Source organism: Psammomys obesus, unplaced genomic scaffold, assembly GCF_907164565.1.
Source record: "Psammomys obesus unplaced genomic scaffold, mPsaObe1.curated_primary_1811, whole genome shotgun sequence".
Lineage (NCBI taxonomy): Eukaryota > Metazoa > Chordata > Mammalia > Rodentia > Muridae > Psammomys > Psammomys obesus.
In genome coordinates this window covers 40,049,742-40,077,405 of record NW_026596079.1, presented here as the reverse complement: position 1 = coordinate 40,077,405, position 27,664 = coordinate 40,049,742, and the positions used below count along the sequence as shown (strand labels likewise).

General features: G+C 42.7%; 1 protein-coding gene across 2 annotated transcripts in view; it reads left to right on the top strand.

Moving 5' to 3' along the window:
* Nucleotides 1–27,664, top strand: part of Grhl2 (grainyhead like transcription factor 2) — a 123,228-nt gene that overhangs the window by 47,231 nt on the left and 48,333 nt on the right. For both annotated transcript variants that reach the window (XM_055626749.1, XM_055626747.1), the window contains exons 5-8: nucleotides 2,412–2,467; nucleotides 3,759–3,915; nucleotides 6,835–6,946; nucleotides 22,912–23,006. In XM_055626749.1, the coding sequence (XP_055482724.1) occupies nucleotides 2,412–2,467; nucleotides 3,759–3,915; nucleotides 6,835–6,946; nucleotides 22,912–23,006 (420 nt within the window). The remainder of the gene's footprint in view (nucleotides 1–2,411; nucleotides 2,468–3,758; nucleotides 3,916–6,834; nucleotides 6,947–22,911; nucleotides 23,007–27,664) is intronic.

Sequence of the window (27,664 nt, the reverse complement as noted above, 5' to 3'; positions counted from 1 at the left end):
TATCTATCTATCTATCTATCTATCTATCTATCTATCTATCTATCTATGTCTTGGAACCTGCTCTGTAGACCTGGCTGGCTTTGAACTCAGAGAGATTTGCCTTCCTCTGCTTCCAGAGTGCTGGGATTAAAGGCATGAGCTACCACCACACAGCTTCTGCTTAGTTTTTTAAAAAAATAGATTATAAACATAATATAACAGAATTAAGGAAAAATTAACATTGAAGAAAGATAATTCTGCACTTGACATCGGTTTTTGTTTTTGGTTTTTTTTGTTGTTGTTTTTTTTTTTTTTCTTTTGCACATTCACATTTATGTACTGGAGCAGGATTCTGTTTTGATCTGCATATACTGACAGAGTTTTTGAGTTTAAATTCTTACAGTATCATCTGTTCTCACATCACCTGAGAGAGTAACAAACCCTTCACAAGTCCTATGTGTTCAGCCTACTGTCCCATCCTTAGGCTGCCAAGCTTGACGGCACAGAGAGAGTCATACAGCCCTGCTCAGTGACACTGACTCTCAGTGGTTGTTGAGATTGTTGAAGAGTCCTCGAAACATCTATTGTTTAAAATGTGTCTAGTTGACTGGGTAACTGAACATTTAAGGTTTTGATAACTTAAGCTTATATAGCACATCTGGCTAGCGGCTGCTATGTTGGACTGTGAGACCTAGACTGTCAGTTTCCCCTTTTTATTTTGTCCGTGACTGTGTCCTTCTCTCTGTGTATGTTCCATTTTTGTGCTGGTTGCCCTGCCTTGACTCATGGTGGCCCCCTTTATCTGTATTACTTTCTCTCAGGTCTGTCAACCCAGACCAAAGTCTACAGATGATGAAAACTCCACAGATTTCTGTTTTTTCTTGATAATGCCCACTCTACGCCTTTCCTCTAGGGTGCATAAATGAATGCATGATTCATCATGGACTCTGCACAGTTGTCTGTTGTATTTTAGTTTACTTTGTGGTTGCTTTTCATGTGAATTTATTTCTTTCAATTTTTTTTTTTTTTTTGAGGCTAAGAAATAATATTTCTGTTTCTTCTTCTGGTAAAGCCCTAGAAAATTCTTACTAAAGGGTTTGCAGACCCTTTAGTAAGGGTTTGCAAAAGAAGGGATTGCAAAAGAAGCACAAACCAAAGCATTTGATTCTCTCTCATGATTACTTAATCAACCAGTATTTGTGCAGCGCTCAGAGGTTCGTAGGGGTGGGTAAACACCAAGGGAAGATTGTCTTCTTGGCTCGGACAACTAAGACTGGGTAACACGGGCTGTAAAATATGTCAACAGAAGCTGCAGAATGAGAAGATGCTGAATTCTGAACATGGTAGGTGGGGTTGCGAAGAACATTTGAAAAGAGCTGTGAGACCCTTTCCTGAGGAAGGAAACTGTTGAGACACTGGAGTAGGAATGGAAGTGAGAATAAGGAGGAGGTTCCACACATGGATAAGTCAAGGAACCATAGAGGAAGGACTAGGTATATATGTATGTGTGGACAACACACATGCATGCCCTTTCACAAATATTATATTTGCTTTATAGATCAAGAATTTGTGTGTGTGTGCTTGTACGTGAGCGAGGGCCATGACATGTGTGGAGGCAGAGGACAACATGTACATGTTAGTCTTGTAACATTTTGTAGGTTCTGGGTATCAAACTCAGGTCCTCAGGCAAGAGCATTCACATGCTGAGCTATCTCAGCTACCCCAATATCAACGTTTGAAACTGTCTAAAATGTAGGTGCACGCACGCACACACGCATGCCAGGAACCCAGGCTGCTGTTTGTGTAACTCTGTCCTTAGAGCCTCCTCTCAAAATCTGAAAACATCTGCCAGGACTGCTGCTTAGCGGATCCCGATACAGTCAAGCTATTTTACAGTCAATAGTAAAATACAATTTACTATTATTTGATATACATGTGAAATGTTCCTGCTATAAGGACCATGCTTTCAGCATTTTGCTAGCTTGTTTAATGTAATCACACACTATGAGTAGATATTTAGCAGAGAAAATACCTCAGAATTCTAAGTGTCAGGTACATTATTTAAAATCGATCCTTGATGGTCCTAGTCTAGAAACCAGGCTTCTAACCACTCTGTCAGACTTCTTTTTGCTGTGTCCTTTTGTGTTTGCAATTGGTCTTCCATTAATTTTGCATTTGTAACATTTGAAATAAAGTGTTAGAGATAACAGGAAATTGAAAAAAAATAGAGTGTATGTTGGAAGACACAGCACATGCTACCTATAAATATCTTGGACATATACCATTTTCCTTTCCCAGGAGATAATAAATGATGAAACGGGGATGGGATATAGTTACTACTTCTGCTATTTCTTTACATTTGTTTTTGTTTTTGTAACATTTGCATGCATTCTCAGCCCATTTGTATTAATTCTACCATTCAAAAATTTCAGAAGTTTCGGAGTACTTCTGCTGGTGCTGAAGACTACATGTATGACCAGGCGGGGAGGTAGGTTACCTGGAGACGAATTTAACTGATGGATTCTAGACATTTTTATCTTATTGTTTTATGTATAAAGTGTTTTGCCTACATGTATGTCTGTGCACCACTTGTATACCTGGTGCCCGTAGAGGCCAGAAAATGGTGTCGGATCCCCTGGAACTGAAGCTACAGATGGTTGTGAACTGTCATGTGGGTGCTGGGAATTAAACCTGTGTCCTCTAGAGAAGTGGCAGTGCACTAACCACTGAACCATCTCTACAGCTCCAGATTTTTATCAAATAAGAGGAATTCTTTTAAACCTTAAATGATTTATTACTCTAATTTCAAAACTATTTAACATGGAAAGCAGAGTCCTTCTAATCCTGTAAGTGGGACATTTTGTGAGTCATCTTTCCTCCAAGCCTCCTGCAGACTGAGGGATGAGTGGGCTGAATAGCTGAAGCCAGTGGAGAGGATCTGGTGATTCAGAACGAACTGAGTTTCTTAATGACCCCTCTGGGGCGATTCCCACAGTAAAACCAAAACAAACATTTCTACAAAAACAAGTTGAATAAAAACAAAGAGATGCTTCATACCTATTATTAATTTTAAACAATCAATATAGTCTTCAGAATAGGAAAAAAAAAATCAGTGTTTTTGTTTTATATATTACATCTTAAAAAATACGAGAGGAATTGCCTGAGTAAAGATCTCCAGCCTTTTTCTGGAATGAAAAAGTAAGTAGCAGATACTACTGTCCCCAAAGCAGCAGTGAGCCAGCTGTGAGCCATCACCCGCATGACCCTGACTTGGAGTAGCTTCACCATGAATCCTTCTTCAGGTTTTCAAACAAGAAACAGGCCGGTTTTGTGGCACATGCCTGTGATGCCATCCTTTCAGAAGTTTGAGGTAGAAGATCATAACCAAGTTCTGGGGCAATTGTGGCTAGATACAAAGAAAACTGGGCAAATCTGCAAACTAAGAGAAGCACTGCTGTTTGGCCTTGCTCTTGGGACAAAAGTGGGACCTTCTGTCTAAAGCTGATCTCCCAGGGTTCTCTGGTGTGAGTTTGCCTAGCACATCCTGGACTTTCTACCCATTTAAAACCATCTGGTTTATGGGCCACTCTTGAAAATGTATATTGTGCCAGCACTGACCTTTGTCTCTGACTCATTCCTTTGGCTATATTCAGTATTTTGTCTGTAAAGAAGAGTAAATATCTGTTAACATTTGTATAAAATACTGTCTATGTGAGATGCTCGGGAAGGCAGAAATGTCCACTCTAGTGAACTGACTGCTGTTTGTTTTCTCTTCACAGTGGTACATTTCAGTACACCCTGGAAGCCACCAAATCTCTCCGTCAGAAGCAGGGGGAGGGCCCCATGACCTACCTCAACAAAGGACAGTTCTATGCCATAACACTCAGTGAGACTGGAGACAACAAATGCTTCCGACACCCTATCAGCAAAGTCAGGGTATGGGCCCCATTTCTCAAAATAAAAGTACAGGGTTATTGGGGGGGGGGGTTTGGAACTGCTCCTTCACATTCCTATGGAATGGCATGAAGAAAAATTCCATAATAAATAATTTAGAAAGTTTGGTGCAAGAGACTCTGTTGGCTCCTAGTTTATCATTTTAATCAGTAACCAATAAACCCCAGGGGAGAAACTTGGTCGAACATGCCTTTTTCACTGTATCCAAGGGATCCCTCTTGCCTCCTCATTCATGGCTTGTAGGCTGTGTAGTTGTTTTCAGTTGGTCTGTAAACAGGATATTTGTGGGTGCAGTGTAGCTTTTATTCAGAGAGCATTCCCTCTCAAGTCTTGGACCATTTACAATCCTTACAAAGCCTTCTGCAGCCCCCAGTTGCCCAGGACTTGAAAGATGAGGTACGATCCCCACCAGCAGTAGCTTGGAAGGATTTCAGGTACAGGAGTATTAATCTTATTTGTAGGAAATGACACTGGAGTTCTCACTGTCTGCTTTGGAAGAATGCCCACTACTGCTAACAGGGAGGGGACCCATAATCTGTCTCTACTTAAGAGCAAACTTAGAAGTTAGAAAAGGATTGATGGACTTTCCTGGTTTGTTGCAAAATATATTTTCCAGATCTCTTATAAACTGGTCCATGCCACTGTACTTGTGGTCCCCAGCCCACTATATTCTGTCCATAACTGTGTCCTACTGAACATTTCAGCTTGAGAAGTGGGGAACCGTGGTTTGACCAGAACATAATGCCCCACCACATATGGGCTAAGTTCCCATGATAGGTGAGCCCATTGCTGGTCAAAAGGTGCCCAGGATGCTGTCTGTTGTGAGGAACATTAACATTTTCCAAACTTGTGGTCAGAACCATGGCAGAGGACATACTGCATCAACAAGGACACTCTACATCAAGCCACACAGTGATTAGTATCTTCCTGTTTTGGGGACTGTGCTAGGCACTGTATATCCAGTATCTTGAAATTAACCACAACTCTTTTTAATACAAGTGGCAGAGCATATTGTACTTTTATAATACTATACCTAAGACAACTTGGCTTGCTGGGTGAGGTGGCACACACCTTTAATCCCATCTCTCAGGGAGGCAGAGGCAGGCAGATTGCTCTGAGTTTGAGGCCAGCCTATTCTACCAATGAGTTTAGGACAGCCAAGGCTACACAGAGAAACCCTGTGTACAAACAAACAGAAAACTTGGCTTTCAGAAGCTAATTAATGATGCTAATTAAGATATGGGAGGGGAGACTCCTGGGGTAGGCTGCTGGTTCCCTGGCTAATGCTTCTCAGCACTAGGGTGTGCTGCATGTATTGGGCTGGGCTGGTGTTCTCTAGTCCTAGTCTGTGTGAAGCTTTGAGTTTCATCCTCAGCACCACCAAGAAAACCAAGTACAGCTAGAAGTAGTGCTCTGTGCAGCTTCCTGGAGAGATAAATAGCAGAGAACTTTGTCCTTGGGGCCACAATCCAGAAATGGGTATCTGGGAAGAATATGTGGGACAATAACTTTTCTTAAAAAAAAAAAAAAATTCTTGTAAATCCAAGGTGATAGTTTAATCATACATGTCCGAGTTCCATACAGCCATTACTCTGAAAAAGTGGCAGCGATTTAAGTACATGAAAACAGTTTGGACTTTCCCAGTAGTTCCACTTTGTTGGGATCATGGAAATATTTCAGTGGAAATTTACAACTGGTTGTGCTGGTGCACGCCTTTAATCCCAGCACTGGGGAGGCAGAGGCAGCAGATATCTGAAAGTTTGAGGCCAGCCTGGTTGATAAAATGAGTCCCAGGACAGCCAGGGCAGTTTGACAGAGAAACTGTCTCGAAAAATCAAAACAACACACAGACACAGCAAAAAACTCCTGTTTAACACAGCAATTTTATCCCCTTTTGTTCCATTTTGGCTGGAAACATGATCTAAACCAGGCATGGCAACTCATAATCTCATCATTCTGGAGGCCGAGACACGGTCATGGCTGTTTGCATTCTGTAAATGACAGTGAATAGATGTAAATTTAGTTTATTGTTGGCTGTTTGTAATTTAGAACTGACGTGACGTTTGGATTCTTATTTCTGTGAAACAATTAGTTTTTCTAACTCATGTAAAAAATAGTCACACTTTATTGAAGTGTACAACTGCCCTTGTGCTTTTGGGCTGAGTTATCTGAGGTTTTAGATATGTTTATCAGTATGAGTTTATCTCCTACCATTTCTGTATTTCCCTCGCACTTCTCTCATTACCTGCTCCACTGCAGCCAGAGGTGCTTCCCAAGGCGAGAGATGGCTGGCTGTCTGCTTCTTTACAAATGTCGCCCATTCCATTTAAGACAGAAAGCTTCAGATGTGTTTATTCCCAGTGCAAACCGAATGCTTTTAGATGTTTTAGCTAACCCCTCAATAATAACGAGTGTGTTAACGGCTCCTTCCTGTGGTGTTTATGATGCCATGGCAGGAAGGAGTGTTTCTCTCCATGCTGTTTACAGGTTGTGGGCGTATGTGTGGGTGTGCATGTGCATGTACTAGTGCCTGCAAGGTGATAACTTTCAGAAGTTGGTTCTTTCTTTCTACCCTGTGGGTCTCGAAGCTCTAACTCTGGTTGTCAGCCTTGGCAATAATCACCTTAACTCACTGAGTCATCTCCTTGCCCCATTCTCTGGACTTTTTTTTTTTTTCCTTCTCCTTTGAGGCAGAGTTTCTCGGTGTACCCTCGCTGCCCTGAAGACAAGGCTGGTCTCAAACTCAGAGATCCTTCAGCCTTCGTCTCTTAAGGCAGGAGCCACCATCCCTGACTCTCTGGATTTTTCTTAAACAATAAAAGCTACCTACCATGGTAAAACTGGCAGAAATGGGACCTGTGTGAGGCAACAGAGGGTAATGGCCACTTTTCTCTCCTGCAGAGTGTGGTGATGGTGGTCTTCAGTGAAGACAAAAACCGAGATGAACAGCTGAAATACTGGAAGTACTGGCATTCCCGACAGCACACTGCCAAGCAGAGGGTCCTCGACATCGGTGAGTTGCCTGCCAGCTAGGCTTTGGCAAACGAGGAGGCTGCTCCAGGGAGCCCAGGACATTGACAGCCTCAGAGCCTTGTGTAGCACTCTCTGCCTTGCCAGGCACTGAAGTGTTCAAGCTACCTGTGACAGTATGGTCAGCAGAAATTAGGCTGGAAATCAGTCAGGCTGAGCATTTTCCCTTTCATCAGAATCAACTTACTTAATACCTATAACGGGGCTGGAGGGATGGCTCAGCTCTAAAGAGCATTGGCTGCTTCCAGAATTCAATTCCCAGTATCCACATGGTGGCTCAGAACCATCTGTAATTCCCCTTTGATTTCCTCTTCTGGTGTGCATGAAGACAGAGCACTCATACATAAAATAAATAAATAAATAAATTTAAAAACAAACAAACAAACAAACAAACAAACAAACAAACACTGATGCATTTGTAACAACCATCCAGTTTCTAAAACATTTCCCTCCCCTGTGTCTGAGCCACATAGGCAGTGAGCAGGTCAGATAAACTCTTGTCTCCCTCCACATGATAAAACTCAGGCCCAGGAGGCTTAAGGCTCCTCACAAAGATCTCATGATTCTATAGTGATCCCTGGTCTGCAGTTCTGTCCCAAGTCCTTTTTATTCCTAATGCAAGCAGAAGTAGGTGCTCAGGAAAATATCTATCTGAGAGACCTTGCTTGACAGTGAATAAATGAGTTCATTATTTACATATTCCTAAGGGCAATGTCTGCTCTCTAAAGACCAAGGAGGCCTCCAGACAACACCATCATCAAGACAGAGAGCAGGCACCATGCCACATACTCAACTAGTTCCTTGCCAAAGCTGGAAAGGATAGAGTTCTGGAAGGCAAACCAGATAGAACCCATGAGGCTGGGGAATCAAAGGGGAAGCACCCAGTAGAAACTGGGCCCACGAAAGAAGAAGTTTTCACTTGGGATGTGGAATCCCAGAGGAAATGCTGCCAGCCACAAGCTCAGTGCCAATGGGGTGGAGAAGTGCCCAGACTTTCCTGCTTCTGAGCTCTCTGCCCATGCTGCTCCTGGCTAGATCCAACTGGCCAGGGAGTGCAGGATCCTGAGAGAGAGTTTGTGGGGCCAGTTCTCTAGACACAGAGGAGAGTAGAAGAAACCTGGGATATATTTTAAGAGTTCTAGAGATCTCCCAGAAGTGAAGGCAGTAACACATGGGGTTAGCACCTTATTCACATAAAAATCCCCTTTTCATAATTCAATCCTAACCCCTTCTTTGGATGAAGGCAGTTTATTATTTTTGGGTGTTACAAAGTATAAAGCCAGTAAAAGGATGCTTGCTTTCATTTCTTATACAGTGGAATAAAGGCCCTTGTAGTCTTTCCATCATGGTACCCTTGACAGATCTTGGACCATTGGTAGAGATTAGCTAGTGACTAGGTTAAGATTGGAGAGTCCCCAGAGAACATTTTGAAACTAAATTTTGGTATAGCCTGTAGAATGGTTGAGATAGTCCCATTAAGGCTATTCCCATTTCTCATTTCCCTCACCCTCTCACACAGGGGGGTGGGTAGACAGAGAGAAAGATAGCCAATGCTAATATAATAAATGAGGAACCTGAGGTAGGGAGAAGTGCCTCCATGCCAGGTGAGTTGTTCTGGAGATCAGCACAAGTGTCGGGATAAGAACTATTCTCTAATCTGAGCGAGTGTTCTGAAAGCCTGAGACCAGAGCAAGGAGCTGGGAAAACTTGCCCTGACCTGTTCTGTTAACCGTCTGAGTACAGTAGAGAAGCAATTTTATTTTATTTGAAAAGTTAGTCTTATAATTATTGCCCAAGAAATGAGAGAAGCAATTAAATAGAAATATGGGCTCAGTTCAAATAAGGCAAATAATAAAGGTGTCTTGCTGGCATGCCTGTTGGTTCAACTCTGGCACTGTTACAGAGCTAAGTTTTCAGAGACTGGAGTAATTTCCCGCTTCTCTAGCCCTTCCACTAAATCTTTCTTTATTACCTCTCCTTTTCTCCCTCAGAGAGCCCCACATGCACGAGTGAATGAAGAGCGTGTGTGTGTGAACGTGTGTATGTAGTAGGTACATAAACACACACCATGGTGCACATACATGCATGCAGGCAGAACAGTCATACCCTTTTACACACAAAATAAAACAAGTGCATCTTGCAAAAAAACCAAAAAGAGAGTTCCCAAATTTCCACCAGTGTGTATGGGCCACCCGAGCCCTCCAAGCAGTGACCTGCAAGCTGGAATAAGAAACCAAGACTTTTAACTAAAGTTCGTTGTGTGTTTAAAAAAAAAAGTGTGCATGAGTGGGCATGAGTATGCCACAGCATTCATGTGATACTCAGAGGGCAGCTTGTAGGAATCAGTTTGCTGGAATTGCTCTCATGTCCTCAGACTTGGAAGCCAGTGCCTGCCTTTACTGGCCTAAGCTTCAGGTTTTTTGTTTGTTTTGTTTTTTGGGTTTTTGTTTGTTGGTTCGTTTTGATACACGGTCGCACTGTGTAGCTCTGGCTGGCCTGGAACTTACTATGTAGATGAGACTGGCTTCAAATTTATTGAGATCTGCCTGCCTCTGTCTCTCAAGAGCTGGGATTAAAGGCATGAGCCACCATGCTCAACAAGCTTGAGTTCTTAATCATCAATCTTTAGAGCTGGACACCTAGGACTCACAACCTCTAAATTATATCTGCCATGATTTTGAGTATGGGCATGAGTGTGTCTTCACCTCACTTTGTAGGGTGCTGGGGTGATGAGCCCCTGTTCCTATTCTCTCCCTTTCCCCCTCCACCCCTACTGCTGCCTGTGGTCATAGACCTGTTCCCACTAGGACTTTCACTAGGACCCAGCATGCCTCTACAGCTCATGCCTAGGGATAACCGCCAGCTCTGGCATTGTTATGGTGGGAGGATTTGTTGCCTCTCTTTATATAGGCTTGTTTTACTTAGCCAGGTTTTCAGCCATTGTTTGAGGCCGCCCCTCACCTCTTCTGCCTTATCCTTAGGTGTGGTGTACTGCCTGAGGCTCATAGAGAGCCCCAGTGGTCTGGTCTGTGGAACCCAAGGTCAGGACAAAGGGAAGGAGGCTACCAGCTTTGGCCCATGTTCCCAGATTCTGTCATTTTTTTTTCAGCCAAGCTGTATCTACAGAGGCTACCCCACTGCCCAGGGAGCTCTTCAGATGAACACTTGGTTGGGCACCTTGTTCCCTAATTTCTTCCAGATCTCACCACCAAGATCTGAGTCACTGTGTAGTCTCATCACTTGTGTCTGCATTATCTTTATATCAGAACACTTGTCACCAAATGTGACAAGTGAGTGTTTGAATGAATGTACAAGCAGATGTGTTCATGAAGCTCTCCTACTGGCAGAGGGTAGGTTTGAAGGAATGCATTGTATCTTGTAACAGCTACTCCTTGGGGACCACCTTCACATGCTCCAAGATTTTTCTATCCATCATACATTAACTTCAAAACATTCATCTTCAAAACAACCATTGTATTGCCTAAAAGCTGAGATGGGAGATGGCGGTGGCAAAAACTCCACCCAAGTGAACACTTGGTGAGTGTGGGTGGATGGAAACCTAATGCCCCAGGCTGTCCCACTCTCTGTGGGTCTTTGCTGTATCTCAGTGCCTAGTTGGCTCTTGGCTCTGGTCACATGCAGCACAGAGTGACAGAGGATGTCATTACTGTCACCCCAATTCCCCACAGCTTCTGTCCTTGCCTTCCAGTGCTAAGGACACTGCTATTTGACTGGGACTGTCGCATAGGTCTGCAATATCTGAAAGCCAGGTAGAGTGTGTGGTTCTTATACATTAGGTCATTTAATGTTTGGGGGTGGGGCAGGAAGTATTAGCACTGAGCCCCAACTCCATAGAGGTCAGATAGACAAACATGCAAAGTTTTCCAAGTTGAAAGCTCTTTCTTGTGAGCTCCTTGAATAGAGGCAATTATTTCAGGTTGTTAAATAAGTTTACATTCTTCTCAAAAGCATTCCCTGTGTCAGCTTTGCCTCCCACATGGAGAAGCCATTTTAATGATATTTGCCTTTTGTCTTTCAGCCTCATTATATTCAGGCATTGAGTCAGTGGTGAGCCCATGTTTTTTGCACACCAGCTTGAGGAAATGCATGCATACTTTTATTCAGCTGACATTTATTGAGTACTTTCTGTGGGCCAGGCCTTTTTCAGCCCTGGTGATTAAAATGTCATTAAGGCAGGATCTTATCCTTACATTGCTAGTACCTAAGTGCCAGAAGCTGAACAACTGAAGTGTCAAAATGAGAGTTTCACATGGCAGATATTTCTGAAGGGATATCAAGGCCGCATGAGTAAAAAAGGAACTGAAGATAAAATGGTCAAAAATTAAAAAAAAATAATAACATAATATTGAAAAACTATTGTATATATCTGTTAAGAAAGATAGGGGGGACTCAAGCTCTCATGCATCTTAGTGAGAGAGAGGGTTGAGGGACCAATGTAGAGAGTAGAGAAGGCAGGACATACAGTGTAGATGTGGTTTTTGGAAGATTTGCTTCTTGAAGGAGATTCATGGTGATCTGAAAATGACAGATATATGACCCACAAATGGAACTTGCTAATCTCTAGTTCTAAAAGGGCCCTTGAGTCTAGCTGTCATCATATAGCACACACTGAGGCCTAGTGGAGGCTGTCTGAGCTGGAGAGTGTGCCCAGGGGTCCACAGAGCAGCAAGGCCCCAGTGTTAGAAGCTCATTGGTGCTTGCCACTGAAGAGCTGCTTGGCAACTCCAGAGCTTCATAGAGTGTGGGTGGTCTGTCGCTGAGCTGTGTAGAGCACTGGGGGTCCACCCTGGAGCTGTGTAGAGCACTGGGGGTCCACCCTGGAGCTGTGTAGAGCACTGAGGATGTTGTTCATTTCCTTTGCCACCACCTTCCCTGGTATCTTTTCAAAGCAGCATCACGTCTGGGGTTAGATGTTGGAGTTTCATTTCTTCTGCTTTGATGTTGTCTTGTCTCCAGAATAAGTTTTGTAGTTTTGTTGGAGAGATATGGGCAGCGGGTGAGTATGTGCGTGTGTGTATGTGTATACTGTGTGTGTCTGCACGTGTATGTGCATGTATACGTGCCTGTGCACGTCCCCCCCTTTGAGACAGGGCTTCTCTCTGTAGCCTTGGCTGTGTTGGACTCACTTTGTAGACCAGGCAGACTTTGAACTCACAGAGATCCGCCTACTGGGATTACAGGCTTATATATGCTTACCTGTTTTAGCTAATCTATTACTGAACAAAGTGGATTTGCTGAGTCCAGGATACATCAGAGAGGGATTATAGAAACTCTCCCTGCATATTACCATCTGTACATGTGGTCTTGTGAGATTTGCAGTCAGCCCTTCAGAATGCATGTGAAGGGAGGCAGTGGAGAAAGTGCAGAAATAGGAGACAAAGAGTACTGTGGGACGCATGAGCGCTCTCCTTAGTGAGTTGTAGTACTTGATTTTGAAGGCATTGGATAAGCATTGTGGATGCCTGTCAGGGGTGTAATGGGAGAATGAATTCTGGGCCAGCTTGTGGGGGAGGGGCACAGTGGGAAAGGGGCTGGCAGTCGTGAGGCCAGTGGTGGGTACTGAGATTTGGAGAAGGGAAGCAAAGCCATCACTTGGCTAGCTGACTGGCCTGGTGGTAGAGGAGGAGAGTAGTTGCTCTACCCCTAAGGGAGGTAGTGACAAGAGAAATAGTGTGGCTAGGTCAAGGCAGAGTGGATGTAGGCCAGGTGCTGAGTTGAGGCTGGTGTATGCACAGTAGGGCAACTATCTATACGGAGAGTGGGTTGCCAAGTTCTGGGGCTCATTTGTAAAAGACTGCTACTAGCTTTACAAGTATGATCCATGGAAAAATACTGGAAATGGATTACAAGTCTAAAAGTGAGCTGGCCTTAGGAAGTCTACTCAGTGAGTAACTGCAGCTGTGAGTGTATTATTTTCCTGTTACCTTTCAAGTAGGGAGACAAATGAGACACGATTCCATAGCTCCTGTTAGCACCACAAAAATGAAGCCACAGCTAGCTTGTAGCACTTTCACATGGAATTTCCCCTGGACGCTCTCATTGTAATATAGCTCAGATGGTCCAAAACAATGTACATCACAGAATGGTTTGCACGTTCCTAGTAAAGGAAGCAGGTTTTGATGTTCAAGGAAGCATCAGTACTTCTCAGTGTCAATGGGCAGCATTTTATAAGTAGCTGTCAAGCTAACATGTTCTTAACCAATCTCTGAATTTTAACTTTGGTTTACAGTCATATTTCCTGTCTCAAGGTTTATTAGGTATAGTGTTAATAGTTATCTTGTAAGTTATACATTTGATTTTCAGTTATTAGCATGTCATTATAGGGTTTGTCAGTATATCTGTGTGTGTCCTAATACAAACTTCCTCCCTCTCTCTTTTCCTTCCTTCCTTCCCCATCTTTCTTTCTTTTTTTGTTTTGTTTTGTCTTTTTGTTTTTTTGAGACAAGGATTCTCTGTGTAGCCCTGGCTGTCCTAGAACTTACTCTGTAGACCAGGCTGGCTTCAATCTTTAGAGATCTGCCTGCCTCTGCCTCCCAAGTGCTGGGAGTAAAGGCGTGTGCCACCGCTGCCTACTCAAATTGATTTCTTAAAAGCCATTTTAAAATTGTGTCCTATTATAATAGTTCTCCATGTGAAGAAAGACGTTTGTATGAAAACTCAGCTGCAATGACACAAAAACATTTATGCAAGTTTAATTTTGTTTGATGCTGTTTGAGGATCAGAAGAAGTCTTCCAGAAGGGACGCAAGCCCAGAGTCTCGATGGCCATTGGGGATTATTCAGCTTGGGGTTTCTGCAATAGACTCAAACAATTAAGAATTGTCTTTAAATTAATTCTTGCTTTTTTCCTTCTGAGTTTCTTAGAATGTTATGTTGATAACCTATGTTGTTTGCCTCCTTGCAATGTTTATAAGGAGTGTTGCGCTAGCTACTCTGAGAGGTATGTAGAAAAGCAAGTAAAGGCAATCAGGTGTCCAAGTGGTCAGAAAAGGTGTACTCTGTGGCCCAAGGAGGACTTGTACATGAAAAGATCTATTAATTGGCTACTCCTTCATTCAGCTTAGCTCAGGGCTGTCCTAGTCTCAGAATGAGGAGACTTCATCTCTCTCACAGTCTGGAAAATTGTGGCTTCTCTCCTTAGCAATAAATTAAGTAAGTCCATTTTATGACTTTTTTTTTTTTTTAGGTTGCTTCCATGCTTCTAAATGTACTTAAAAATTAAACTTGATTATGAAGTAAAACAGAACCCTGAGACCCCCAGCTTTGAAAGCACACCGTGAGGGTAGATGAGAAGGGGCTTTGAGCAGAGAACCAGCCGATTCCATCTTCCGTAGAAGCAGATATGAGAAGTGTGGAGCCGGCCACAGTCACAAGCCAGTTAAGACAGGCTCTGCCTCAGAGGGCCGTGCTGAAGCTGCTGTCACTGAAATTCCTTTTCCTCTTTAGGTTTGGTTGGGAAATATTTGTGAGAAAAGCATCATCAGGTGTGAAGGTTAGGTATTTAAAAATTATAAAGTGCAAATACTCTTTAAAGCTTGATATTTGTCCAGACAAAAAAATAATTTTTGGTAATAATAGACCCACTGTAGGTTTCTGTTTATGGCATGCATGTCTTAAGTTGAATCTCAGCAAGTCATTGTGTCTGGGCCAGCATCTTGAGGAGACCTATTTTTCATTTTCTCCCTGATATGAGTGGCTCTGGGCTCTCCCTCTCCCTCCATGAGAGTCAAGGCGAGGAGGAGCATGTGTTACCAAGCATGTACATGAGCTTGGGACTCACTCCCAAGCTCCAGCCCTCCATCTCTCTCAAGCTATTATTGGGTCTTCTTTGTCCCTAGATTTCACCCTTGATCCACATCGAGTCATGTCTCAGTTCAGTGTAATGCCTTCTATGAAAATTGTTCAGTGCTGTGTCTAAAGGGACATTTTCACCTTTCCTGCCTTTCCCCGTTTATTCCCAACTTTCCTGTTCTCCAGGGCTCTTCTTGCTTAGAGTGACATATGTTCCCCCCTCCACTTAAAACCTAGTCCCCAATCCCACTGGGCCAGTCTTCCTGAGTTTCTCAGTAGAGTGGGCAGTCCCTCCTGGATGAGGCTTGTATCAGGCTTTATCATGTTGCTGTATTTACTTGGCTGTCAGTTTCATTCTGACCATCGACCTGATGCCCAGTTATTTGAATGAACAGGCAATTTCTTTTCAACCTTCAAGTACCCAGCAACTGGTATAGAATATTGTACATAATGGGTGTTCAAACAATGTTGAACAGTTGAACTAGTATTGAGGGCACCCTTGAGTATCTAGGACAGTTTTGGTAAGCACAAATGCTCTTGTCCAATTAACAAGGAAGGGTGCTTGGGGTTGGACTCATCTCTTTAGTATGGACTTATTGTGGTGTAATTTTTTTGTCGAGAGAGAGAAGAGAGAGAGAGAGAAACAGAGACAGAAAGAGACAGAGACAGACAGGGAGACAGAACAAGGGAAAGCCAGAGGTCCACCATGGCTGTTAGACCTCAGGTGCTGACCACTTTGCTTTTTTGAGATAGCATTGCTCCTTGGCTTGGATGGTTGACAAGGTTCTGGGGAATTGAATTTGGGTCCTCATGTTGGTGTGAGGCAAGCATTTGACCGAGTGATCTGTCTTCTAGCCCAGTGATGTGATTTCTTGTATTAGCTACTCTTTAATTACATACCAGGTTTTGTTTGTTTTTATAAAATTAAGGTAACTAAGATTTAATTAGTAGTGTAGAAACATAATGCATACTAATAAACCAGAGAAAACTCTCTTTTTAAACTTAGCTAGAAAGTATTAGTTTTATTGGATCAAACAAATGGGAAGTTGTTTAAAAGCAAACAAAAACAAAGAGGCTAGATTTGGAAATTCAAATCTAGCTGGACTTTCTAGCCTTTTGCCTTCTTTTCTGCTCCTAGGAGCCTTGTTTTTCCTGGCCCAGATCATTATTGCTTAATGGGCCTTTTCTGATAAACAGCTTTTCTTTTCCAGGGAATAATGGAGCTTAAGTGGCTAAGTAAGCAGAAGGAATGTTCTAGGAAGGACTGAAGTGTAGTAGATTCTTGAAGAAATGCCCCCTCCTCTAGCCTCATTTAATGAGAGGGTGGAGCTGCTCCTTAAACAAACCATGCTAAGATGATGACAATCCAGTGCACACATGCACGCACGCTCGCACGCACTCACACCCTGAAAACTGCCCTAATAGACCCATGAGTTTAGGGCTATAAAATGCTTTATTTCTTCCCTTTCCTTCTCTTGCTCCTTCTTTAGTGGACATTGGTTTGTTTGTCCTGATGGTGCCTTTTCCATGTCCATAGCTATAGTGAAATCTATTCATTGTGCAATTTATGCTTCCATTTGGTTTAATTTTTGTGTTCTTGAAACCTGATGATGTGACTTTATTTGGAGATGCTTTTAATGAGGCCTCAGGTAGTGTTTCTGCTTTTTAAAGGATGTGTATTGAAATAGACAAGGGCTTAATATATGGCCTCCCAAAGTTCAGCATCTCTGCTTTGATCTTTCACTGAGATACTAATTCTCCAGAAAAAAAGGGGGGGGGGGTTTATCACAATTAATCATGCTGCCTGTGGCATTGTTGATCTGAGTTATTTTCATATGGATGGGAGCCAGCTTAGACAAGTCCTGTAGCTTTGCAAGGCCATTGCACTCGAGTCCCTAGATTCACAATGGGTCATCATTGTGAAGGTAAATCACACTTAGGAACAGTTTTCCTTCTTTGAAAAACAAATATAACTTTACACAAAGTACATTTATAAGAATAGCATTTCAATCTTGAAATGACACAGAAATCCTCTAATAATGTTAGAAAATAATGTTAGTAAAAGTAAGCAGGCACAGCATGAAGAATGTGAATAGCAGCGTTGATATTGTCAGTTCATCATTTTGATGCCCTAACCACATCCCCACCCCTCCCAGGGAACAGATTCTTCTTTCCATGTCTGCACATTTCTCCGGCAGCATGGGAACTTGGGGTGCTGGAAATGGGAAGTTAATGTTAACATATCCCTAGTCCCTGGAGGAATTGGGCTCGTCCAACTTAGTGCCAAGTTATCCATGTGAAGACTGACAGTGAGTGGCACCACTGCCGACCCAACGGTCATTTCTCTGTGTGGATTTTCTCGCTTTAATGCTCTGAGCCACAGCTATGTACGTTTCAATGTTATTTCTTGTACCAGGTGATGCTAGCCACTACAATGGATTTTTGAGAACGATGATGGACTGTTTCATAAGACCTTAATTCATGAGATTATTAGCACTAATATAAATCAATTTTGTTTTCTTTTACAAATTAGTGCTTTTACCACAGGTTACTATTTCTGGAACTGTTTGCTGTGGGGCTGGGACAGGTTGGAGTTTGTGCTGAAGGGAACACAGTAGCTGCTTTTAAAAAGAATGGTGGCTCTAGCTGCTCAGGGACCACGAGCAAGTGATGAAATGATTCGGTGATTGTCAAGAGCCAGCTCAAGTGTCAACATACTCAAGGACACCCAGGTTACTCGTGACTTGTTAGAGCGCTCTGAAGAAGATAATGAGCTTGTTGGAGAATTCTTACATGAGTCACACAGGCTTTCAAATGCTGCTTTTTGATTTAGAAGAACAGGGAGAAAAATCTCAACACGTTTAGAAAGGTTTGTGTTTCTTCCATCTTTTTCAAATCAGAGTTGAGTGTTGCTCAGACAACACTCTCCTTTGACCTGCCCAGGCTTGCAGATGTGGCACACAGATGTTTCGGGACAGGTAGGTCGGTATGACTGTTGTCCACAATGGAGAAACAGCTGTACATTCTTTAGATACTGTCTCTGATGTCAGAGGTAACTCACTGAGGGTCATGGCGAAGAGGTCATATGCCCAGCTAAAAGCTTCCTTCCTGTATCTACCACCCTGAGCATGGGCCTGTTGGATCATAGCTCCCAAACATATCAACCATGCCACATTCTCAGCTTAAAAACAGCGTCTGATGACGCTGATGTGGCTGTGCACAGAACTGGCACAGTTCCCAGATTCATCTCTAGCATTCCACCTTCATTATTTCACTAGTCCAGACAGAATCTACAGCTTCTAGAAGAGTGCCATCTTCTGTATTAATTATACCACTCTGTTTAATCTCCAACAATATACATATAATAATTAAAGGCGGTAGTTATAATTCTCCAAGCACATGAGGCTTAATTAAGGTGCAGGAGCCTCAGCCTTCAAAAGTCTGAATTAAAACAAGACACCCAATTAACAGACCACTGATTATCTACAAAAGATAAAAGCAAAAGATAGTGAAAGGATTCACTCACCATCATACCTCCTTCAAAATTGAAAATAGTTGCATCCCATAATTTCTATGTGAAATATAACTTGCAAGAAATGAGTCAAGAAAGTGAATATGTGGACATACTCATCATTTTTCCGCAATACCAGTGCCTTTGCTTTTCTTAGATGGGCTAGCTTGACCTTCTCATTCAGACTTCTCATGCTAGCAAGTTCTGAAAATATTTTCTTGTTGAAGAAAACATTTCAGCATTCCCTGCTAAAGTACCCTATTCCTGCCTTCCTTTGTAAGTAACTTCCCACAGTCCCCAAATGCCCAGTTTTCTTTCCTCCTTCACCATACATTCCCTCAGCACTTCATAAAGCAGTTGCCATTGAAGTATATGCTTTAATATCTGCTGATGATTTATGGTTGAAATTGCAGTTAAAAATGCAGCTGTTGGTATCAGACAGAACTGAATTCAAATCATAGTTAATTAGTTACCAGATTTTTTGATTTCCATAAACAGTTTGGCTTCTCCCTATGAGAAAACATGCTGATTGCTACCTCAGGAATGATTCCAAAAACAGACCTCACCATTGGCACAAGGCCTGTCCAGCATGAACATATATGTTCTTAACTAGACCACAGTTATCATTCCAGGAGTCTTTGGGTCTGAGTGCCAGGAGGTAACAGTGGTTTTATCAGAAGGAAACAATATCTTTGAGTCCACTCTAGGTACAAGGGTAGACCTCTTGGAGTGAGCCTAAATGTTCCTGGTTAGATAAGTCCTCCGCCATTGTATAGCCTTGTGTCTGTTCATCAAGAAGAAAAGGGGTTTTTGGTGGGGAAGAATAGATCATTACATGGACCTCATAAATAAAGACTAATGTATATATATTTTTACTGTTTCCCAGATAGGGTTTTTCTGTGTATCCTTGGCTGTCCTGGACTCTTTGTAGACCAGGCTGGGCTTGATCTCATAGAGATCCACCTGCTTCTGTCTCCCTGAGTGCTGGGATTATAGGCATGCACCACCAACTAATGTGCTTTCTAAGATCATGGTGGTGAAAACCAAAGTACCCAAAAGATCCATTCCATTTTACAACAGAGTCAAGACTTCTCAAGTGTAGGAACTCCACCAGCCCCACATGAGAGTTGGCAGAAATGTAGAGTCTTGGCCTCACTCCATGCTCATGAATGAGATGGCAGTGGCCTATGTCTCACCAAAGCCCTATGCTGGCCTCCAACATTTGAAAATGTGCTTGTCAGATAGTCTTTAAACCCTGAGAATCCATGAATTATCATACTGCTCTGGGGCATCCTGACACACCCTGGATGATGTCTGTGGCCGTGTATTTCCATACTACTTGGCCTGACTTGGATGTTCAGGACATGATAACCTCAGACTGGAGATGTGGCTTTATGGCTGGCACCATGGCATCAATGAGATCAGTTTCATTAGAATTACTCCTCCCCGTGATTCCACTTATTTCGACATGACTTAGCTTAGCATTTAGTGATTGTCCTTTTGAGTGTAAATTATAAATACTTACATAATTAATAAGAACTGCCTTCATCTTATTTTTCTGTTTTTGTTGAGTAAGAAGCAAAGAAAAGAACATTTAAGACTTCTTTGAAAAATCAGGCAGATTTAGAATAATTATCGTGTTTGTTTATGTTTATGTATTTAGTTGTGTTCTATTTTCTATATTGCAAGAGCTGTAAGACTAGGGGCCTAGTGAGGACATTTCCTGGCACAGAGTGAGTGTTTTGGTTGCCATACTTACTGGTTGAGTGCCATATTAGAAGACTCTGGTGTGTTTCTATATGACAAGTGGTATGAAATTCTTTTCCTTTTTTCAGCCCTTTTTGGGGAAAATTAAAACTGGAAAAATGAAGCCTTGTGATGTAGGACTCCAGTGTCCATCTAAGCACCTTTCTTGTCTTAACTTCTAGATGTGACATTTGTTCTCTTATTTACAGCTGACCTTACCTGCTCTTTACTCAAACAACTATAAGATTATCTTGCAAGGGATTAGAGAAGAAATCATGGAATTCAAATTTAAATTTGGCTTTCTTCTCTCTCTCATAGAGGAAGCCTGCCGAAAGCACAGATGTGCATTCGTGATCGTCCCAAACATAATGCCTTTTTAGAAACTGTAAGGGGTAATGTTCTTTTCTTTTGATTTTCCCCCTCATTAACCTTTGAGTATTTATTTTAAAATCATGACTACCCTAAGAGAAAAGTGGATCAAGAATAAAATTAGAAAAGCCAAAATAAATGAATGAACTTACAAAAATAAAAATAATAAGAAGAAATGCAAATAGCCAGAGAACAAGAATGACTATTCAACGCCTTTAGAAATCAAGGAATTTTAGATTAAAATAAGGTTTTGAATATTAGTTTGGAAAAAAGACAATCTGAGAAGAAAAGACATAATTGCCCTAAGTGTAAATTGTTCTTCCCTGGACCAGTGTGGCAAAATTAATCAGCCTTAAAATTATAGCTGGGTCTGGTGGCTCAGATCCCTAACCTCAGTACTTGAGAGGTAGCAGCAGGCAGCTCTCTGTGAGTTCCAGGCTAGCCAGGGATACACAGTGAGACCTTGTTTCAACAGAACAAAACAAAGTAAGAAACAAAAAACCTTATTTCTGGAAATATGCTTTTTAAAATGTCTTTTGTTTTAATGCTAGCTGTTGAACCCAACTTCTCCTAGCCCTTGCTCTAGCAAGCTATACTTCTGCCCCTGAGAATTTACTTTAATAAAATATAATTAAATTTAAATGAAATTTAGCTGTAAAAAGAAGTGAAACTCTGGGGTAGGGCAGCAGACTGTCAGCTGAGTGACCAATAAGAATAAAGCCATGACACGTGGTCTGATACAATGGTATAATTTTACAGAAGGTTTTATATATGGAAGACACCAGAGATGAGCCAAGCAAAACAATATAGCAATGAAAAGGATGTTTATTAATCACTGTATAAAAATATCTACATGTTTGGAGAAAAGGAGCTAGATGAGAGATAAGAGCACACAGATAAAGTTTAAAGGCAGTTAATTGTGGGTTAGTAGACTGTGGTGGCTCTTAAATTTTTTTACTTATTTATGGTCTCTGACTTTCCTATGTTGAATATACATACTTTTATGCTAAAAGTTTATGTGCTTTGTTTAAAATGTAAAGGTTTGGAGTTGGATATGGCGGCTCAAACCTGTAATCTCAGCATTCAGGACAAGTTTAACCAGCTTGGGTTATACTTGTGGAACTGTGTCTCAAGGCACAGAGAAACAAAACAATGCCAGAAAAGAAAAGAAACATTTTTTTGCTTTGAGGTTTCTCCAGGCAAGACCACAGGAATGAGTGAAAAGGAAATAAGTTAGCACTCTCCACAAGAAGATTCTAGGCTGGCTAGATGCAAGTGGGGAGATATTTGCATGTAGGGTAGATGAAATGAAGACACAGAATTCAGCAAACTGCTTTGAACCCCTCAGGGATCATAGAAAGCAGAGGTGATCCGAGAAAGAGGGGGAAATAGAATTCAGCCTGAGGCTAGACCAGCCAGCCTATCCTAGGGAGTCTGGAGAGCATGAGGTGGGTTTTCCTGCACCATTCCGCTCCCAGCAATAAGGAATCTTACTGCAGTGCTGAGGTACCAGTTTCATCATTGGAGATAAGCAAATTGGGCTTTTCTGTGTAGCCCAACATGCCCATAACAGTACACAGCACCCATGCTGATCTCTATTGTCTCCATGGGGAGTCTAATGGGATGACAGGGAATAGCTACATACTGTAAGGGAATAGCTACATACTGTAAGGGAATAGATACCTGCTCTATAAGGGAATAGCTACATACTGTATGAGGGAATAGACGCATACTATAAGGAAATAGATAACATATTGTGTAAGGAGTGACCATAGGACAGAGCCCAAAGTGGTCAGGTGATGACAGCCAAGTGAGATTAACTCAACGCTCTGGAGTACTAAGATGAGTTTTAGAAATGTCTTTCTTTGGCATGGGGTGCCTCAGTGGTACAGTGTGTGCTTAGCGTGTGTTTGATCTCTATCACTATCACTGCTCATGGAAAGCCTTCACTCTACTGCAGTTCCTTTAGTGACATCGCCTGATTCGCAGAATATTTTGTGTTCTAAAAATTGTCCCTGTGTGTGTGGAGGGGGGCGGGGGATGGCTGTCAAAAAAGTGAGAAGCAGGAAGGTGAACAGAAAAAAAAAAAAAGACCTAATAATCAAATCAGATAAAGACATGGTTCGCATAGATTTACTCTTAATAAAAAGACGTGATTAATTTTTTTCAGCCGTAGAATAAATACTGTAAGCAGAAATATGTAGCTTGTCACATTGGTAGCCAGCAAAATAGGCAAATTCAAAACTTTACCATTGACAAATAATGTGTCATCGAGGGACTCTTACTTTAGTGTACAAGCGTGTGTGTGTGCATAGGTGCATATGTATGTGTGTGGCGTGTGAGTGTTTTGAGCCAGGGTCTCATGTACTGGCCAAGGCTGGTCTCTGCTACAAGGATGACCCGGAACTCTGGATCCTCTTGTCTTTACCTCCCAAGTGCAGGGATTAGAGGCCTGTGCCTCTCCTCCTGGCTACCACCCTGCTAAGCCCTTTTTCTCTTTCACTGTCATAGCTGACTACAAGGAGAGCTTCAACACCATTGGAAACATTGAAGAGATCGCGTACAATGCTGTTTCCTTCACCTGGGATGTGAATGAAGAGGCAAAGGTTAGTGAAACCTACCATGGCTCTTAATTAATGAAGACTCTTGTTCAAAACCCTGTGTAGTGTTTTCCTAGAAATTTGAGTCAAAAAGAAGAAAACAAGCTTGGTCCCTTTCTTTTTTATTTATTTATTTAGTTATTTGTTTATCTATCATCTCTGTATCTATCTATGTATCTGTATGTATGTATGTATCTGTCTGTCTATTTTGGTTTTTAAAGACTGAGTTTCTCTGTGTAACAGCCTTGGTTCTCCTGGAACTCTCTTTGTAGACCCGGCCAGCCTTGAATTCACAAAGATTCAACTGCCTCTGCCTCCCAAGCACTGGGGCCTTGCTATATTCCCTTTTTTAGAGGATTCATGCCTTTGTCCTTTTGTTGTGGGGTGTGAGCTTCTGCTCTGAAAAAATTTGATGAGCCACCATGTTGCCCCTCCTCAGTTCTTCAGGCCACATGTTCCAGTCTAGAACTTGCATCTAACACTTGGAGTCTTGTAAGCCCCTGGCTTCTCTATGCCACCATCAGGAAGCTTGTATCTTCACAGTGAGTGACATACAGCTTCAGAAGGTGAAGGAGCAGAGCTCCAGAAGTAGGGCTTCCAATCACCTTTCACCATGATGACTTTGAAACACTTCTTTGTTGACTGACCCTCTTCTGTTTCTTTGGGTGTAAGTGTAGCTAAGACGTGCAGGGGTAAGTAATGTCTCTGACAAACAGGCATCAAGGACAGATGCCTGCCCTACCTTGGTTTGGATAAGGAAGTGTTTCCACAGATAGCCCTGTTTGCTCTCTAGCCACAGGTCTGTTTTGAAGGCCCCAAAGCCCATTCTGGGTCTCAGTATCTTATTCTTCAGCCTCATTTTGCACTTAAAGGATGTTTCAGATAAAACCTAAGCTTGTTTTCTGCTTCAGTTGTGTGCCTGTGTACCGGCTGGAGAGTGTTAGAAGACTTTGTCTTCCATCTCAGGAGGAGGTCAATGCAAACAAGGCTGTCAATGCTTTATTGTCCTCAGCGGGAAGGCTGGGTGAGAGAGGAAACTGGCTGGGAGTTTGCAAGCAGGCTTTCCAGAAGAAAATGAATTGCTCAGTGTCTCATTCCACTCGAGTATAAAACAATGTAGGTGAAACTGGCTTTAGGCCCAAGAAAGCTGACCCAAATGGGCATTCAGTAACAAGTCAGCAGTGTAGCCTGGAGAATGTTCCAGAGAAGGGGACAGGCCCTACTACAAGATGCTTCACACAGAACTTCAGGCAAAATGTGTCTCTGGCATGCCTGCACACACCATGTGCTCTTGGCTGCCTGAGACCTCTCCAGCTCTCTCCCCACTCCTGAGACTGTCACAGCTTACTGAGGTTGTCTGCGCCATTCCACGGCTCCTGCCACCTATCTTACTTTAGCCTGTGCTGGCCCCTGCTCTTTATGTTTCTCTTTGAGGCTAGACTGTTGCACAAAGGGGGTCTGTGTTAGGGCACAGTACTGGGATGTGCTGGAATCTCTGGCAGTCAAAACAAATGTCTCTACAGGCATTTTGCTGGGTTTTGGGTGATATCGATCCAGCGAGGGATCCAGTAACCAATCAGCAGTATGACCAGAGGGAGGCCATACCCACTTCATAGTTACTGAGAAGAAAAATGGGATTCTGCCACAGAAGATGTCCTAGAGTGTTAAAGCTAGCTCTAAACACGCACCACAGTCCCCTCGTTTTTTCAGTATTACAGTCTGCTATAATGGATGGTGGAGACAAGTGACTTAAGGGCTGTTTCAGTAGGGACCTTTGAAAGAGAAGTGGACATCCCAAGAGACAGGTTCCATGGAAGCTGATGGAATATTTGGGGCTCCGCTAGCTGATCTTGCAGCCAGTTCATTCTATACCGCTCACTTGCCATATACAAGTGCTCACTTTATGTATGCATGGATGGATACATGTATGTCTGTGTGCATGAGTGTGCACATGTGTGCCTGTCTGTACGTGAGTTTGCACAGGTATACTTCTAGGCACACATACTGGTTTTCTATACACATTGGCAAATGGTCTTGGGCAATATTTTATGATACTTCCTGCAGCAATGTTTGTTTTATTTCCTTAATACCTATTTTTAGTGAATGCCTTTTGTTTTAAGTGATAAGTAAGTTTTTTTAATGTTACAAATGGTTATTACTGATTTTATAGTAAGTAGACTGCAAAAGAAACACTAAGATAGCAGTTGTGGGAAAGACTGTCAGCTGAGCAGGGAGGATTGGTGATATCATACAGAAAGTGTTTTCGGGGGTTGCTGTTGCGTTTACACCCAACAGATATCTGCAGGCTTCAGGAGGGGTCTCAGCAGCTCAGTCTATATCACAGGATGTTTGGGATTTTTTTTTTTTTTTTTTTTTGGTGGCCAGAGAACACAGACCTGTGGTCCACAAAGCACATGTGGTAATATTGTGCATTTATGAATTATTCTAAATTTTAACATTTTCATCCATGTTTAAAAATAGTTTTTAGTTTGTTTGTAACATTTTTTTTTTTTTTTTTTGGAGACAGGGTCTCCCTGTGCTGCCTTCTGGGGTGTGGGATTATAGGCCTAAAGTGTAATACCAGGCTTCGTCATTATCGTCATCATCACTATTGTTGTTGTTGTTGTTATCATTATTATTATTGTTATTATTATTAGATGCAGGTTTATGAATTATTTTGATAATTAAGAATTCTAGAGGCCCTGGGCCTAAGTTTGCAAGGTTGTAAGTGACTTTCATGATGAAGTGACTTTCCTGACATTATCCTGGTGCTACTCTGTTCTGGAACTTTCTCTGCCCAGCCCTGGGTATACATTTGAATTTTTATGCACTATGGCATCCACCCGAGGTTCAGGTCTTTGCTAGCTTTCAGTGTTGGGAGGTAGCAACACAATGAGATTTGAAATGTTTCTCATGCGTATGTGCCAAGTACTTTACCCACTGGGCCTTCTCCTTAGCCCCTCTTCTAACGTTGTGTTTATTGTGTGTATGCGCACACTCCTGTGCGGTCCTGAAAATTGACCCCAGGACCCCATGTGCTAGGCAAGTGCTCTGCTTCCGAGGACCTTACGCAGCCCTGCCTCTTAGCCCTGCATCTGTCTTTCCTCTGGAGCAAGCAGGAAAAAGGAGAGGACACAACACTGAGTCATTTAGCTTCCTTTAATTATGGGAACAACATTTGGCCAGGAATGTGCTCAAGTTCTCAGTGAGTGCAGGTGTGTGTGTGAGTGTGTGTGTGTGTGTGTGTGTGTGTCTGTGTGTGTGTCTGTGTGTGTGTCTGTATGTCTGTGTGTCTGTGGCTCTGGCCATGGTCCCAAGCTGGCTGCCTGCTTCAGGCCTAGTGGCTGCAAGGTTCCACCTCTCAGAGCCGGTTTTTCCGGTTGTGCCACAGTGGCTTTCTGTTAGGTGACTCAAGCAGGCTTGGACAGGACCTGTTCCCCTCAGGGTCTGTGCAATCTGGAGGACCATGCACATCTCCATGGTGTGTAGATGGTGGAGTTCTGAGTGTCCCCACTGTCCCCACAGGTGGGCATAGGTCCCGGCCAGTGCAGCAGAAGGCACCTGCAGTGAGGTACAGTTGTGGCCTAGACCTGGCACCAGAGTTTCCAGCATTTGTGTTTATTTTTTCTAGGGACAGGGGTGGTTTTGAAGTCAAGCTGTGTGGCCCAGACTGGCTCAAAATTCACAGCAATCCTCCTGTCTCAGCCTTCCAAATGCTGGTATTACAGGCATTGCCGGCTTCCAGCATCTCATGTCCCCTTCCTCAGCTTTATTTGCCGAGCTGTGGAATGGTGGGGAGTCAGGGTAAACACTCCACAGATGCCTGAGGTCCCACCCAGAGGGTTATGATGGGACAGCTTCTGAGCCATACTTTCTCACATGACTCAACCTGCAGGACATTCCGATTTTAAGTTTCTCTTTAAAGTCAAACACTGGTACTAGAAAGCAGGTTTGCCAAGCACAAATCTCCAAGATGGTGATTTCCCACACAAGACTGTTGAGTCATTCAAGAGTAGTGAGTACTGACTGGTTCAGAGCATCTCTGCGGCGGTGACATCACCCACACGGTGCAGCCCTAACTGCAGCTCTTTCTCAGGTTTCCAGGGAGAGTTCAAATGCCCCCTGCCTCTTCAGTGTTGCTCTCTCTTCCATAGTGATTCCAAGGTTAACCTAGTCCCTGAGTGCTAGGATGTCTGTCATGGAGACCATACAGGAGACCAGCATGAGCGTTAGAGTGCTGTAGAGTTCCTTGCGCTCTTTGCCTTGTTACCATGTTAGGAGACCAGCACACCACACCCTTTGTTTTATGTTTGCGCCTTCCTACTCTAGCAGATGCTAGGATGAGGGAGGTCACCTCCTCCCCAGTCTTTAAAAAAAAAAAAAATCCCTCTGCAGCCAATATTTTAGAAGAATCTTAATTCAGTAAAACATATTTCTCAATAGGGATTGAGCATAGCAAGAGTCCTCCCTCTTGATTAGTTTCTTTAGGTGTACAGATTTTAGTAGGTTTATCCTATATTATATGTCTATATGAGTGTAATCCCTATCCAGAAAGGCAAAGAACATGACCATCAGAAGAAGGAGAAAAGAGGGAACAAGTCAGGAGCCTGCCACAGAGGACCTCTGAAAGGCTCTGCCCTGTACACTAGCGAAGCAGATACTGA